This window comes from Monodelphis domestica, chromosome 4, assembly GCF_027887165.1.
Source record: "Monodelphis domestica isolate mMonDom1 chromosome 4, mMonDom1.pri, whole genome shotgun sequence".
Lineage (NCBI taxonomy): Eukaryota > Metazoa > Chordata > Mammalia > Didelphimorphia > Didelphidae > Monodelphis > Monodelphis domestica.
The window spans coordinates 110,286,282-110,303,780 of NC_077230.1; the positions used below are offsets into that span (position 1 = coordinate 110,286,282).

Genomic DNA, 17,499 nt, shown 5'->3' on the forward strand with positions numbered 1-17,499 from the left:
TACCCTCTTACATGATTGAAAATATATCTTTAGTATTATCATGAAGAGAAAAAAGATCTATAAAAAATTGCAGGCTCATATTTTTTATAGACATTTTTAAGTAATGAAAGCAGTCTAAACATCTAACAGTTACAGGCTGACTGAACGAACTGTAGCTTATTAACATAATAGTATATTACAGTGGCCTTAAAATTTTATAAAAATGAAAAATATTTTAAAAACTATACAAAGTAATATAAAAGAAAGTAAAACCAGAAACATAGTATATAAACTGACTGGGACCATATAAAAGGAATAATATATACATAAGCAGAAATGAATATACAAATAGGATAGAGAAAAGTGTTATGAATATAGAAATTTTTTTTTGGTTTAAATATTTTTGGACATTTAACTATTTTTAATTTAAAGCTAATGAAGAAAAAAGTAAATGCAGCTTTTAAATGAGCTTATCTTTTTTTACTTTCTCCCTTGAAATAGAAAAACAGTTAACCAAAACCCTGATAGAGAAACCATTTCTAAAAATGTATGCAGCATTCTGCCCTTGTAGGGCCCCACCTCACTGAATGGATGGGGGAGGGTGTTTCATCCTTGTTCATTATTTCTTCCATTGCAATTGACCATTACTGGATTTTCAGCCAGTATTTACTCTCCCTTTAATGAGCTTTTCCTTCACCTTGTTGGAGTCCTTGCATGTTATTCTATTGATTTTACCTTGCCTTGATTGGTTCACATCTTCCCCTTGTTTCTCTCAATTCAAGAAGATTGTCTTTTAGGTTAATGACAACCTCTTTTTTAAGATGAACTTGTGATTTCATCAGGACTGGAGCATTGAGGGAGAAACTTTATTAGTGCAGATAGTTCAGCATTTGTTGTAGTTCATAGTGTTAGAGAATTTTTTGCCTGGGACAGCTAGATAGCACAGTGGATAGAACACCAGGCCTTAAATCTAGAGGACCTGAGCTCAAATCTGTCTCTAGACCCTTCCTAGTTGTATAATCCTGAGCAAGTCACTTAACCCCAATTATCTAGCTCTTGTCACTCTTCTGTCCTAGAATTGATACTAAGATAGAAAGTAAGGTTTTTTGTTTGTTTTTTTTTTTAGAGAGACAGAAAGAGACTATCCTTCCTGGGACAAAGACTTCCAGGGTCACTCAGTATGTGTCATAGGCAAGATTCAAACCCATGTCTTCATGACTCAGACAGACCTCAAGCTTCTTAGTTGGGTGTGACCATTATTATTGGCCCTGTTGCTTTTATACCACAAGCCAGCCATAACAACCCTTTAAATTTGTACATATCTTGCTTAGAGAGATGATTTTTGCCCAAGGCCAAAATCTAGGAATAAAACTTTGGCTTGTTTTGAAATCTAATATTCTTTTTCACTATCCTAAACTGTCTTTCTCACATAAAGTATAATTTATATGATGAAAATCTGCAGTTGGAATCTATTTTAATTGTCTTTAGCGATACCCATTTTATCAACCAGGTATAGTCAAATTCACAACAACATTTTGACACTTTTTAAAAAGTTTTTGGTTAGGGTCAGCCTTAGGTGATTAAAATTTGAACTCAAACTGGACAGTTGTTTTGTATTTCTTCCCTCACAATATTAAACTATAGACCTGTGATGGTGAACCGGCGTGTGTGCCAAAGATTGCACATTGAGACCTCTCTGTAGACACGCCTGCCAGTTACTAGAAAGGTGGAGGAATTAGACAGAGTTGCTCCTTTCCCCCTTTTCCCCCACACCTCCCCTCCCTTCTGCCCAGCAGCCTATTAGAAATGCTTACTCCCTCCCCTCCCATTCTCCTTCCCCTGTCTGGGGTAAAGGGGAGGGCAGGGCAGGGAGCACTTGGTCTGGGGGTGGATGGAATGCAGTCTGGATGGGGCACTGCATGTATTGTCTAAAAGGTTCACCATCACTGCCACAGACCATATATATAACCATAGAATCTCAGGATTTGGAAGTCATGGACCTAGAAAATCCCCAAAATAGATGGAGAAAGAAGATTTCTGATTGAGAGGCATTGTATTATAGTGGGAAAAGCCCTTGACCTTAGAATTACCAGCCTAGATTGGAGTCCTGGCCTTGCCTCTCCCTAGTGTGTACTTTAGGCTAGGTCTCTTAGCAGCCTTTCATAGTTCTCGTTTCTCCATTTGTAAAATGCAGAAAACACTTGACATTTCTCTTCCAGGGTTACTCTGCAGGTTAGTGAAATAATGTACACAAAAGAATATCATAAATTGTCAAGGACTATATAAATGAAAAATGGAGATATTACTATTAATCACTCCTGATTTTATTAAATCATCTCTTCCCCTCTTGTGAGCAAATAAAGTATGATGCTACCAATCCTGAGAAGCTGGTCTCCTATGACAAGTGCCAGAGCTCATAGACTCTGCAGTTCTTTTATGATCTTTGAGAAAAACAAAAAGGAAAAAAATACTATCTTCCACTCAAGGAATTTGAATCATTTTTTTTCTTGTCTTGCTTATATTCCCTTCTGCCCTCACAGCAGTGGTGTTGGCAGATGGAGCCACAATTGTAGCCAATCCTATTAGCAATACATTTAATGCCGCTCCAGCAGCTACCACCGTGGTGCAGACCCACAGCCAGAGTGCCAGCACGAGTGCACCAGCCCAAGGCTCATCCCCTCGCCCAAGCATCCTCCGAAAGAAGCCAGCCACAGATGGGTGAGGAAATCTCCAGCCTTGCAAAAACAATACAAGACACTTTTGATTTAGACTGTAGCTCCTAAAAAAACAGCAAAGATTAGAACCACTCTGTTGCTAACAACAAGGGTGAATCATCAGATTGGTCCTTATGTCTGAAGTAGTATTTTATTTTCTCCCCAAAACTTGGCCATAAGGATTATAGAATGAAAAGCCAAAGATTTGTAGGGGGTTATATATGTGCTTCCATGGTTTTTCTTAGGATTCAACCCTCAGAATTCCTGAAGTAGTCCTGGAATGTATCATGCACTCTTTTTAGGGAGGTATTTTCATTGTTAGTGACCACAGTCTATTTTTCTTTCATATAAGTTGTTCATTTGGGATAAAATAGTACTGATTCACTACAGAGTATGTTGTATTGTCCTATGGGCCCCCTGCACAAACTTTTCACTTGTATCATGCTGGGCCCTATTCCAGTGACATAAAATTTTGGAAGGATGAAATGATCATTTTCTAGTTCTAACCAAACTGAATTTGCTCTGAACTTCCTTTAATGAGAGAGGGGTTTGCCAAGGGTACTCATCTTAACATTTTTTGGGACACACACACATAGAGTATTTTTTTTTCATTTTTAAGGCTAAATCCTGGTGAAGAAATGATATTGGCACAAGCACAAAGTGAGGGTAGTATTTTAGCCTGTAGTAGTAGTTACACTATATGACAGGTGGAAGGCATCATGTAATTGTTAATGTTTAATGCCCTTTATCTGGAGATATTTTTCAAGCTTGTCTCGGTTTCAGAATGGCAGTCCGGAAGAGCCTCATTCCTCCTCAGCCGCCTGAAGTTACTAGTCCTCGAGTAGAGAGCTCCATAAGGAGTACATCCGGGTCACCCAGACCTTCGGGGTAAGGCTTGATTTGAATGTATTAGTAGTATTACTTAGAGATCCTCTACCAAGTGAGGAAATGTAGTATTTTAATGAGAGTGAATAGAGAATTGTATGCAATGGAGTATGAAGGATTAAATATTTTAGCATTTTACAACATAAATTATATTAAGGTACTACTTTGTGGAATGAAAAAAACTTAAAAATGAGTCATCCTTTTCTTAAATGCATTTTTTATGATATACAGGACACTACTGGTTTTAGCAAAGGAGTCAACAAACTTTTAACCCTTATGCCACCAGACAGGCACCCAGAGAGGTGGCCTGGGATGCTACAGGCAATCCAGAAATATAGCCCAAGGCAGGGGAAAGAATGAGAGAGAAGGGGGAAAGAGGAAACCGAGGGAAGATTTAATGAGAAACAATGAAGGGCTGTCAATAATAGCCTTAGTTGCTTCTTGGTTGTATTCAAGCTACATGACACCTCCCCCATTCCAAATAGATATCATTCATTGCTAGCAATTGTAATGTATTCTCAGTGATGTTTATAAGCCCTCTGTTGTTGACTTTAAAAAGATTAATACAAGTCTTTTGTTTCGCTATTACTTTTTTCTACTTTGAGAGGCCTGAAGAACTTTTTAGTACTAAAAACCTTTTCTTTACTCTTTTTTCTTGGTGTGGTTGTTCTCTGGTTTCTTCTTTTTTGCCTAATGAGAAATATTTAAACCTGCATGCATGTTTTCCTTCTTTGAATGTGAGAAGAATATTCATGCTTTTCAAATAAAAACTTCACAGAACAATAGCAAGGCAGACTTGAATCCTGTCTTAGTTATAAGGATATATGTAGGGTTGGGGATGAAGTATACAAAATGATCATTTTAGATAAACTTTTCACATAGACACTGAATAAGTAGAAATAAATAAGACGGGAAGTTTTGTTTTGTTTTGTTTTTGGACAAGTAAAGTTTTAAAAAACTAATGTGGAGGGGTAGCTGAGGTAGCTCAGTGAGAACCAGGCCTAGAGACGGAAGGTCCTAGGTTCAAATATGACCTCAGACACTTCCCAGCTGTGTGACCCTGAGCAAGTCACTTAACCCCCATTGCCTAGCCCTTACCACTCTTCTGCCTTGGAACCAATACACAGTATTGATTCAAAGATGGAAAGTAAGAGTTATAAAGGATGGCAAAGGAACATCAAACAAGCATGATTCTTTTCAGTTCCCTTTGCCATCCTTTACAGAGTTTTTTAAAAAAAAACCAACCTAATACTAGAATAAAAATTTTGAGTCATCATTTTCTTAGACTCTGGAAGTTTAAAATGGAATTTTAAAAAGTTATTCTAAAGTTTACCTTGGAAATAGCATATTGTTTATTTTTAAATAATTCAAAATCAATTAATAGGGCACCTACTTGCACACAATACTGTTTTGGGTGCTTCACAAAATGACTTCTTAAAAGCTCTTGTCTCTTTTTTTTTTTAAAACCTTAAATATTGTGTATTGGTTCCAAGACAGAAAAGTAGTATGGGTTAGCAGTGGGGGTTATGTGACTTGCCCAGGGTCACATAGGAAGTGTGTGAGGCCAGATTTGAACCTGGGACCTCCTGTCTCTAGGCCTGGCTCTCAATCCACTGAGCTACCCAGCTACCTGCAGAGTTCCCGTCTTCTACAAGATTGCTAGCTAACACAACTTGATAATTTTTTGTTTTTATGTTTTAGTGCCAAACCTAAGCCAGAAATCCATGTATCTATGGCCACACCAGTCACTGTGTCTGTAGAGGCTGTGTCTAATCAGAGTAGTGATCAGCCTACCATTGCCGTACAGCCCACCTCTCAACAGCCACCACCTGCCATTCCAACCATCATTGCAGCAGCCAGTCCCCCATCACAACCATCAGTAGCCCTGTCAACAATTCCAGGAGCAGTTCCTGTCACTCCCCCCATTACCACTATTGCAGCTGCTACTCCTGCATCATCAACAGTGGGTGGCAGCCTTTCCACTGTAATGGGCCCTGCAGTGCCAGAGATAAAAATTAAAGAAGAAGTAGAACCTATGGACATAATGCGTCCTGTTTCTGGTAAGTTCATGCAAAGATATCTTTTCTTTCATGAGTTCCTTCTCCCCTTAGGGGTGCCTTTTTGCTAAAGTTGGAACCCTGGTGGCCTGTTTATAAACATTCCTACAAAAAGCTCTTCTTTTCAAGAGTTCATGCACGTCAAAGCTTTTGCATTGTAAAATTGGTTTTTACTAAATGTAAGGAGCTAAATTTCCTTTTGAAGACTAAAACTGGAAGGCCTTGATTCACAGGTGGGAACAATCTTCTTCCATCAGTAAGGAAAGTCAATGCAAAAATTTTTGTTTAAAATCCTTATGTTGACAACTAAATTTTTTTGCTTCCTACCAGGCACTGCTACCAGTAGCTTATACAATGCATTTTTCTTCAGTGTCTGTCCAGGAAATGAAGATAACAAGGGACATGTTTGTACTGACAGTTAAGAAATATTTAAGATTCATGTCCCATCTAATTTGAAGAAGCTAGTTAAGTTGTGTAAAGTATTTAATTGAAGAAAGAACTCTTGATCAGGTTCTCTCTATGCTTAGTAAATGTTTTGGTTTTTCCCAATTTCCTTCCAACTGCATTGTTTTTGCTCTTTTTCATCACTGACATTTTCCGGGAAGTTGTAGAACAGTTTCTTTTGAAAGGCATCAGGGGTGACCAAGGGTGACCAGGCGTCACAGCTTCAGTTTTTCTTCACTTCTGACTTATTCTGTGGCATGAGGCAAATTACTTACTCTATTTGTGCTATGCAGATTTCTAGTTTTTAACTGACAGTACTACTGCCTAACAAGATAAGAATAAGGCAAGGAGGTTTTATGGACTAAATAATTTTATCCCCATCTTTAATATGTCTTAAAAGTCTCTAATATAGACACAGTATGAACTTTGAGGATCCTTCTTACTTAGGTAACATTCATAGAGGATATATCCTATTTACCACACCAGAAATCAAATGCAATCTGTTATTGAGATTGTGTTTTCATAGATTTTGTTTTTCCTTTCTTCTGTCAGCAGTTCCTCCATTAACAACCAACACTGTGTCTCCATCTCTTGCGCTGCTGGCCAACAACCTATCGATGCCTCCAAGTGACTTGCCACCTGGTGCCTCCCCAAGGAAAAAACCACGGAAGCAACAGCATGTGATTTCAACGGAGGAAGGTGACATGATGGAGACAAACAGTACTGATGATGAGAAGTCCACTCCTAAGAGTTTGCTGGTAAAGGCTGAGAAACGCAAGTCTCCTCCCAAGGAATACATAGGTAGTAGATTTCCATTGAAGCATATTTTCTTTTTCTTTTCTCAAGTCAGTCATCTGCACTTGAGATTTTAAATGGCAAAGTTGGACATAGGTGAAATTGGGTAGGAAAATGAGAAATATGATTCATCTATTGCTTTATTTTCTTTCCCCTTTTAATAGATGAAGAAGGTGTGAGGTATGTCCCTGTACGTCCAAGACCTCCCATTACTCTGCTCCGACATTACCGGAACCCCTGGAAAGCTGCTTATCATCACTTCCAGAGGTATAGCGATGTCAGAGTCAAAGGTAAGAAAGTCCTTTAAAGAAAAGGAACATTTGAATCCTTTCAAATATATTTATATCCTAATAGGCACCAAAACATAGCTACTCTGGAAGTAGAAGTATCAGAATGGCTTTGTGTAAAACAGAACTTTTTTTTTTTTAATCTAAGCCACAAGTTGCTTTTTAGAAAATGTTTTATTGATGCTGCTTTTAAAAAAATTGTCACTTATCAGTGACTCTTCTTTCCCCTCTCCAGAACTATCTTTTGTAAAAAAGAAGTACCATTAAGCAAAATAGGTCAATATACTTTCTTTGTCTGGTAATATAAACCTAATTACACATCTGTACTATGCTACCTATTTCTCTACCCCACAGAGGGAAGAGAGAAGATATTCTTCACTGTCAATTCTCAGAAATCAATGCTCTATCACTGGTCTTTCAGGGGTTTCCTTGACATTCTGGTAGCAATTGTGACAGACTAGTAGGTTTTCACTGGACAGAGGATGAAACTGCAGGTCTAGTGTCTGTCCATTTCCATTTTAAATTACCTTTGTCGTTTTAATAGGTGTCAGCTGTTTTACTAGCAGTTCTTTTATTCATGATTTCAAGCATTTTTTAATACAGTTGTTGTTGGTTTGCAATGCTTTTCAAAACTCCCTGTTCACATTCATTGTGGGGACTGACTTTTTTACACATAAACCATGAGTGTTGTGAGATTTTAGAAATTATCTCTGGTAAAGCCTTAAGTGAACCAATAAAATTAATCATTTTGTTTTCTACAATGAGCAGTATGTTCTTCATTTTCTTCAGTACTGAACAGCATAGAGGTCTTTTTAGACACAAGTGTTACCACTAATTGCTGTAGTATATTCAGTTTCAGGGGAAAATAGCCCTGGCTTCAGAAAAACAATTAAGTCTTCAGATAGGGATGTGAAGATTTATTTCAGCTTTGAGAGTATTTGTAAGCTTTTAAGCAGGCTGTAATTGTTCCTATCTATGATGTGATTTGACAGGCTTGTATCTTGGTCCATGATTCCACATCCTGGGCCTTGAAGATAATATTATATAGTGTGATGTTCTAATATAATAATGGTTTAAAGTAGTTGGAAAATATATATTAAATATGTATTAACAGAAATAGCCTCATCAAACTTACTGAATAGCAATAATGCATAAAAATTCCTCATTCAAGGATTTTTCCTTCAACCTAAACTAGTGTACATATCATCCAGGCATTAAAGAGGTTGAGTAAGAAGTGTGTTTTGTCCTTGAGGGGAGCCAGGAAAATGGCAGCTGCTAGGATAAACGGGGCATTCTTTTCTGGTCAAAATCTGCAAGATGAGCAAGTAATAGCATCAGCGCAGCCTTGAGATCTTTCATTGTAGTTTTGATTTACTTCTTTTTGTTCAGTTTCAGTCATATCCATCTCTTCCTGACTCTCATTGGAGTTTTCTTGGCAAAGATAATATTTGCCATTTCCTTCTCCCAGTCATTTTACAGATGAGAAAATTGAGGCAAGAGGTGTTAAGTGCTTTGCCCAGGGTTACAGATCTAGTAAGTGTCTACGGTTGGTTTTAAATTTGGATTTTCCTGACCCTAGAACTGGTGATCCATCCACTGTGCCACCTTGCTGTCCCTTTTAAGAGATTTAATAATTTAGCCTCATTTACCAATATATCCAAGGATACTGGTTGGTAAAATGGCCTTTTCAAAAAGGATAGTGTGGCTGTCTGACTTCAGTGTCAGAAACCTTAAAACTTTGATCTGGATCCTCATATAGTTTAAATTTATTTGCTTATGTTTCTCACTCTTTAAAACAAAATGTCATCTTATTTATTTTAGACAGCTTAGATATTTCAGGGATGAACTTATATTTAATTCCATTCCACAAATATTTATTAAGAATCTAGCACATATGGGGCTTAACAATGGGAACAACAAAAGAAAACATGCAATATTCCATATCTTTAAGGAGCCTACATTCTGCAAGGGAGGAGAGTACAAGATAAATCCAGAGATACAGACAGCATTAATGGGGATGGGGATCAGGGAAGAATTGAATGAGGAAGGGATAACATGAACATACCCTGGAAGCATGAGGAGGATTCTGAGGGTGGTAGACCCAAAAACCCAACTAGGTACATGAGAACCAGAAACAATCAAATATAGTAGTATAATAGTTAGTGAACCCCAAGGACTGTTGAGGAAGGCCTTGCTATTAGATGTAAATAAACAAACTTGGGGAAAATTGGAAATCAGGATGGGAAAAATTAGGCCTAGAGTTAACATTTCATACACTATAGTCCTCAAGCCCAGATTGGATACATGAGCTGGATACCAAAGCTGTATCATAAACATTAGAAGAAAGGGGAAGGAGATACCATATAACTATGAATCAGGAAGAATTCCTGATCAAATAAGGGAGAAAAAGGATTACTGGGAGATATTTGTACAAACAAAAGCAGTTCACTTAGAACTGGAAGTGAAACTAAGGAAAATTGTTTTTGCAACAGATTATTCTGATTTTGGTTTGATAACCAAGATATGTGAGGAATTGTTACATACGTGGTCAAAAGATATGAACAAGTCATGATTAAAAGAAAGGCAAGCTGTCAACAACCATATGATGATGTTCTCCAGGTCACTAATAATGAACATGGGGCATTTGCATTTGATTTGCAGTCCAAATCTCCTATATATATTGTCTCCTCCATTAGAAAGTGAACCCCCTGAGGAGCAAATTGTTTTCCCTTTATACTCTCAGAGCTTAGCAAAGTATTTTGCATATAATAACTTTCATTTATTCAATAAGAGAACTACACATTAAAGGCACTCTACACACAAAGATAACAAGAAGGGTAGGGGACAGAATGAGCCTTTATATGATGCTTATGATGTTACAGGTGATACTAAGCATTTTATAAATATTATCTCAAAAAACATTTACATTTATTTAAAGGAACAGTTGGAGCTATGAATTGGTCCAATAGTTCTGGAAAGCAATATGAAATTATACCCAGAAAGTCACTAAATCATGTACCTTTTACCCAGAAGAAACACTACTTGACACATACCCCAAGGAGATCAGACAGAGATAAAGGACCACATAATGTCCCCCCCCCCCCCCCCAAAAAATTATTGTAGCACTTTTTGTTTTGGCACAGAACTGGATAAAAAGTGGGTGGGTACCATTGACTAGAGAAGGACTGAACAAATTACTGTAGAGTAATAGTGTCAAACTCATAGAAGGGGATCCCTGCCACTATATGATTAGGAAACCATAGATTAACATTGTCTATGTTACACTGTATTTGTATTTATTTTGTTAGCCGTTGCCCAATCACATCTTCACCTGGTTCAGACCACTTGGGAGTTTTGTAACCTTATGGGAGTTTGCCACCTTGGGTGTAATGAAATGCTATTGTGCTATAAGAAATGATCAGGGGGGCAGCCAGGTAGCTCAGTGAATTGAGAACTAGGCCTAGAGACGGAGGTCCTATGTTCAAATCTACCCTCAAACACTTCCCAGCTGTGTGACCCTGGGCAAGTCACTTAACCCCCATTGCCTAGCCCTTACCACTCTTCTGCCTTGGAACCAATACACAGTATTGACTCCAAGACGGAAGGTAAGGGTTTATTTTTTAAAAAAAAGAAAGAAATGATCAAAGGCACAGATTTACAGCAACCTGAAAAAGACTTATGTAAACTAAGCAGTGTGAAACAAGTAGTAAAACAATTTATACAGTGACTTCAGTGTTGGAAAAAGGGAAACATTTCTGAAAGACTTAAGTACACTGATCAGTCCAAACTCATGATTGAGTTTAAAAAAACTAATAATCAGTTTTTCACCTCCCTGAGAGTTGATGTACTCTAGGTGCAAAATGAGATATTTTTATGTTCAGACAGACCAGGGTGTAAATTTATTTTGCTTGATGATTCTTGTTAAAGGGGAGGGCTTTCATTAGCAAGAGGAGAGGAATTGTGAAGGTTTTAATGATAGTAATGAGAAGAAAGAAAAGGACTTCCATACTGCATTTAAAAAATACACAGAAATTCAGAAGGGGATGTGCACTAGCAAGCTAATGTTGGTAAAACCATGTTAAATTTAATATATACTTCTTTTAAAAGCTATATGTAATAAAGATTCATGGATGTGTATTTGATCTTTCTTCCTGTTCTTTGATTATAGAAAATGTTCTTGTTGATGTTTTAAGTTCATAATAAATAACTAGAAATCTATCAGTTCTAAAAGTCATCCAGTATAAACAGGTTATTTTAAATATATATTTTTGAAGCATTCTCAGATTCTGGAGTGAGGAAAGGAGCTTTTCCTTTCATTTTTATGGATATATGAATAAAATAGTAGGAGAGAAACTGCTTTAAAGGCATTGTTGATTTTAGCTTTTATTGAATAGACTCAGACTTATATTCCTATGATTCCAGAGGAAAAGAAAGCCATGCTGCAAGAAATAGCCAATCAGAAAGGAGTATCTTGCCGAGCCCAGGGTTGGAAAGTTCATCTCTGTGCTGCCCAGTTACTGCAGTTGGTAAGTAAAGAATTTTAGTAGCTGGACTAAGCCAAAGAGAAAGGAAAAAAGGTGCTACAGCCCCTCGAAAAGCCAGTTGACCATTTATAATGTATTCTGAAGAAATTCTCAATTAACATTTGAGGTAGCTCATTATCAAAATGGTATATGCATTCCATTTCTCTTGCGATCAAAAAATAGCGTCTGCTTGATATCAAGGTCCGAAACATGTGAAACAATTAGATTAAGTTTTTCTATCTTTAGAGCAGCAGTTCTCTGCAGAGAGCTATTTAGATCAATTTATTTAGAAGCATACTAAAAGAGCAAAGCAGTTTTCTAGGGAAGAGTTTGCTTTCTAGCAAGAAAAAATAGGAATTTGGGCCAATGTGTGAAAGACATTCTTACAAACAGTAAATAATGATGTAAGTCTGATGGTTCATTTACATCTTGGGATGGCAGACTAGTGGAAAAAATTATTACCTGAATAGTTTTTTGTATTTTTTTTATATTTTATATTTTCCCATGTTTACATGATTCATGTTCTTTCCTTCCCATCCTCTCTCCCACCTCTTCCATTGGGTTGTACAAATGTTATAATTTGATACCTATTTCTATATTATTCATTTTTGGTACAGAGTGATCTTTTAAACCCCATATATACATGTGATAAGTGATAACATCCAAATAGTTCTTATACTTACTTTCAAAGCCAGTCAAAGGGCTTAACTAATTGTTGTGGCACCCTTGTTTTTACTTAGGTATTGTCTTTGGGGGGAGGGGGGTGGATTGCCCAGAGTACCAGGAAATGAAATTACTTACCTAGGGTCACTCAACTGGCAAATTTGGAACACAGGACTTTTTTTAATAAGCCCATAACTTTTGTTTAAAAACAATTCTTAATACAGAAGAGCAGAAAAGGGACTTGTCCAGGATCACACAGCTAGGAAGTGTCTGAGGCCATATTTGAACCCAGGTCCTCTCAACTCCAGGTCTGATGTTCTGGTCACTTTAGCTAGCTGCCCCCCTCAACCCAGAACTTTTGACTCTGAGGCTAGCTGTCTTTCCATTGCCCCTCTTGCTTAAGATAGAGAAAAGTCTAAAGGATTGTTGTCAGTTATAGTTGTCTCTCAATCTTTATTTCAGACAAATCTAGAGCATGATGTATATGAACGACTCACCACTTTACAAGAAGGTATTATCCCTAAGAAAAAGGCAGCAACTGATGATGATCTACACCGAATAAATGAACTGATACAGGTATGAGAACTGACCTCAATCATGTACATAAGCTTATTGAATTCCTTTTTTTTTTTTAACAGCCCTTTACCTTGTCTTAGAATCAATACTGTATATTGGTTCCAAGGCAGATGAATGGTAAGGGCTAGGCAATGGGATTAAGTGACTTGCCCAGGATCACACAGCTGGGAAGTGTCTGGGGCTAGATTTGAATCCAGGATCCTCCAAGATAGGTCTTTGGGCCTGGCTCTCCCCTAGCTGCCCCCACTTATCAAATTCTTTACCAGGAAGCCTCAGCTACCCCTCTTCATAATTTTAGGAGAAAAAAATCCATTGTCTATCTTAAATTATATTACTAACAAATTAACTAGGTTTTTTTTTTTTTTTACATAAGTCTACTTTGCTAAAAGGTGTGTTCGGAAGAATGATTTTTTAAAATTGTTTAAAACAGTCTCTCAAGATAACTGAGTGGTGCTATCTTCTGTTACAGGGAAATATGCAGAGATGTAAACTTGTGATGGATCAAATCAGTGAAGCCAGAGACTCCATGCTCAAGGTTTTAGATCACAAGGAGCGGGTCCTGAAGCTTCTGAACAAGAACGGAACTGTCAAGAAAGTATCGAAATTAAAGAGGAAGGAAAAAGTCTAGACTTATGGGGAATCAAGACTCTGTGAAGAATGGTGTTGGGGGTTTTGATTTTTTTGTTTTGTTTTGTTTTTTTCAAAGTGGAAAATTAAAATAAAGGAAGATATCCAGAGTACACAGATGATAGCAGAAGGGACCCACAGCACCCAGTGACTTTATAAAAAGGATCATTGTCGACCTGGCATAATGAACCAAAAACTTAATTTTAGCCTTGTCCCTTTTAAACTTGTTTTGTGATCATATTTGTTTATAGCCTTCTGGTGTGTCAGTGCTTACTAATTGGAATTAATGACACAACTAGGTGGCAGGCATTTCTCAGCCTTCTATTTTACAAACTATAAACCCAGTGGATTCCTACAGGAAATGTACAGAACCTGGACTGAAAACATCTACTTGGACCATCCGGTATATCTGTCTCCACAATAAAAAGGAAACCTCTTCCAGTCATCCCAGTCAGTTCTTGTTTCTGACCTTCCATGTCCGAACTAGCCTTTTACAACCAGTGCCATGACACTGGGGAGCTGCCACATTTCAGATTTTAAGTGGTTTTGAACTTCTAGCTCTTGTTTTTTAAAAGAACCATTTCAAAGTGATTTTGTGGTATTGTTTGTCCTGCGTGTGTCCAAGTTGGTTATTTTTTTTTTTGGTTGGGGTTTTTGTGTGTATGTGGTGGTTCAGGGCAGGCAACACCATTGGTGCTCTGGGATCCTTGTTTCTAAGTACATCCTCGACACAGTACTTCCTATAGCTGGTGTGATGCTGTTAATTGTATGTACTCCATACATCTCCAAACATTAATAAAGGACTCAGCGAGGTTTTTGTACATGAGCATCTGGTATCTTTTTATAGTATAGCATTGCTGGAAAATTCCATGTAAATATTCCAGATTTACCATTTAGGCTCATGCAAGAAAAGCTTAACAGAAAGACTGGTAAAGATCAATTATCTGTTGTTATGGGAGCGAGTCTTCTGGAGAGAATACCATTTTCCTTTATTAGAAATGCTATTATTTTAATATCACAAAAAGTTTGGCATTCTCATTTTAAAGAGGGCACAACAAAGATGACACACCCCCGACCTCACCCAATTCCAAGTAATTGGGCAACCAACTGGAAATAATCCAGTAAACTTTCCCATACTCTGCTTCCATAGCTCTCTATTCCTGAACACAAGAGTGTGTTTCTTTACAAAGGAGATATCCCAGTACAAAGCCAGTCAGAAATGCGTAATTTTGTTTTTTTTGTGGTCTCCAAGCTTGAGTAAAGTAGTGATGATGAATAATGGATGGTACTCTTGTATAAGAGGGAAAGACCAGAAACTTTTTAACAGGATTTTTCAATTTTGAGTTCTGATTTGTAGGTGATTTATAACCAGAAGGTTAGTATTAGTCCAGGGAAAAATCTACAGCAAGATAGCAACACTTAAATACAACTGAGGTAAGACTGGGACTTTGTATTGATTCTGTGTAGAATTTTTTTAAGTAGTCCCAGTACTGATTGGCACGGAAGCTTGAACTTGCTCCATTATTCCAACATGAGCTGGTCTGGTCCTCCTCAATGTGGCTCTCTACTCCTAGGGCAGGGAGGATGGTGGGGTTCAACATACTGGAGCCCGATTTGATGTAGACACCCACTTGGGTTTGACCCTATTAGAGTATTAGATTAGTATTAGATAAGACCGTAGGTCTTAACCTCACCTAGCCTTCCTACACATTTGTACACATGCCTTCTTCAAAGCAATACTATTCTCATGCTCTGGATCAATCATTCATAGCCTAAATGACAAACAAGACATTCGAAAAATAGGCGGTTTATTTTATAGACTACCTATTACATCATCTGCATTAATAACAGGCAGCTTAGCTCTAACAGGCACTCCATTCCTAGCCGGCTTTTACTCAAAAGACTCAATCATTGAAGCCATAAATACATCATACACAAATTCATGAGCCCTGATAATAACACTAATTGCTACCTTCCTTACCGCCATCTAGAGTCTACGAATTATCTATTATGTTCTTCTAGGCAACCCACGCTTCATATCTATTTCACCCATCAATTAAAATAATCCAAACCTAATCAATCCTATTATACGACTGGCTATATAGGAAGTATTTTCACAGGATTTCTCTTAACAATCAGCATCCCACCATAACCAAATTATCAGCCCTTATCATCACCATGCTTGGTCTTCTAATAGAAATAGAACTCAATTCTTTTACTAATAAACTTATAAACTCAATAAACCATACTACCAACTTCTCAAACGTATTAGGGTATTTTACTCACATCATGCATCAAACTTATCCCCTAATAAATCTATTTGCAGGCCAACATATTGCTACCATACTAATTGATCTAAACTGATATGAAAAAGCAGGACCTAAAGGCCAAACTAACATTCATTCTACAGCATCATCATTAATTACTTCAACACAAAAAGGTCTTATTTTTATCTCTATCATCTTTATTCTAATATTTATTTCATCTATATCCACAAACAACTTCTAACACAACAAAAATAGTAATAAACAAGATTCATCCTAACAAGGCTAAAGCTCATCCACAACAATACAACAAGGAAACCCCACTAAAATCCTAACCAATGCAACTCACTACAGCAAAATCAATCAGTTCAATATATGTATCAATATGGGCATCCCCAGATACAAAATATCATATTAATTCTATAAAACAACAACATACTAAAAGCCACATTACCAATTCAAGTTTCAGGGTACTCCTCTATAGCTATGGCAGCAATATAACCAAAAACTACTAATAATCCCCCTAAATAAATTACAAAGAGGACTAATCCTAAAAATACATCATCTAAACTCACTACCATTGCACAACCCAAACCACCAAGGAGAAGGTTTAGAAGAAAAAGCCACAAATGCAAAAATCAAAAGCAAATAATAAAAATAACTATCATTTTTATTATTTTAGCATGGATTTTAACCATAACCTATGGCATAAAAAACCATTGTGGTATTTCAACTACAAAAATTTGATGACTAACCTACGCAAAACCTACCCTCTAGTAAAAATTAATCACTCATGTATCGACCAGCACCATCCAACATTTCAGCTTGATGAAACTTTGGATCTCTACTAGGCATCTGCCTAATCATCCAAATCTTAACAGGACTTTTTCTTGCCATGCATTATACATCAGGTACTCTTACTGCCTTCTCATCAGTTGCCCACATTTGTCAAGACATTAACTATGGCTGACTAATCTGAAACCTACATGCTAACGGAGCTTCAATATTCTTCATGTAGGCTGAGGAATCTATTATGGATCTTACATCTATTTAAAGAAACTTGAAATATCGGAGCAATCCGTCTACTCACTGTCATAGCCACTGCATTTGTAGGCTATGTACCTCCAAGAAGACAAATACCCTGAGGGGCTACAGTCATCAAAATCTTCTATCCGCCATTCCATATATTGGCAGCACATTAGTAGGATGAATCTGAGGAGGCTTCTCCGTAGACAAAGCTACGTTAACTCAATTTTTTGCATTCCATTTTATTCTACCTTTTATTATTCTAGCCTTAGTAATCGTTCATCTACTGTTCTTACATGAAACAGGCTCCAACAACCCTACAGGCATCAACTCTGACTCGGACAAAATCCCATTTCACCCCTACTACACTATTAAAGATGCCCTAGGATTAATTCTCATAATTCTTATTCTAATATCATTAGCAATATTCTCACCAGATATATTAGATGATCCAGATAACTTCACACCAGCTAACCCACTTAATACCCCTCCTCATATTAAGCCAGAATGATACTTCTTATTTGCCTACGCAATCCTCCAATCAATTCCCAATAAATTAGGAGTATTGGCCCGTCTAGCATCCATCATAGTGCCCCTAATTACCCACTATTATATCCAAACAACAAAGCCTCATATTCCAGCCAATCTTACAAGCCCTT

The 17,499-nt window shown here is 37.2% G+C and overlaps 1 protein-coding gene across 5 annotated transcripts in view; it reads left to right on the forward strand.

Annotated features, from left to right (window-relative positions):
- The window catches only part of SAP130 (Sin3A associated protein 130), a 51,549-nt gene extending 37,178 nt beyond the window's left edge, over positions 1 to 14,371 (forward strand). For 3 of the 5 annotated variants that reach the window (XM_056793698.1, XM_056793697.1, XM_056793700.1), the window contains 8 exons: positions 2,520 to 2,697; positions 3,477 to 3,581; positions 5,280 to 5,638; positions 6,632 to 6,880; positions 7,039 to 7,164; positions 11,584 to 11,687; positions 12,810 to 12,923; positions 13,393 to 14,371. In XM_056793698.1, the coding sequence (XP_056649676.1) occupies positions 2,520 to 2,697; positions 3,477 to 3,581; positions 5,280 to 5,638; positions 6,632 to 6,880; positions 7,039 to 7,164; positions 11,584 to 11,687; positions 12,810 to 12,923; positions 13,393 to 13,551 (1,394 nt within the window). In that variant the 3' untranslated portion in view covers positions 13,552 to 14,371. The remainder of the gene's footprint in view (positions 1 to 2,519; positions 2,698 to 3,476; positions 3,582 to 5,279; positions 5,639 to 6,631; positions 6,881 to 7,038; positions 7,165 to 11,583; positions 11,688 to 12,809; positions 12,924 to 13,392) is intronic. The other 2 variants (XM_056793699.1, XM_007493977.2) reach the window with 2 other exon arrangements.
- Positions 14,372 to 17,499: the final 3,128 nt, after the last annotated feature.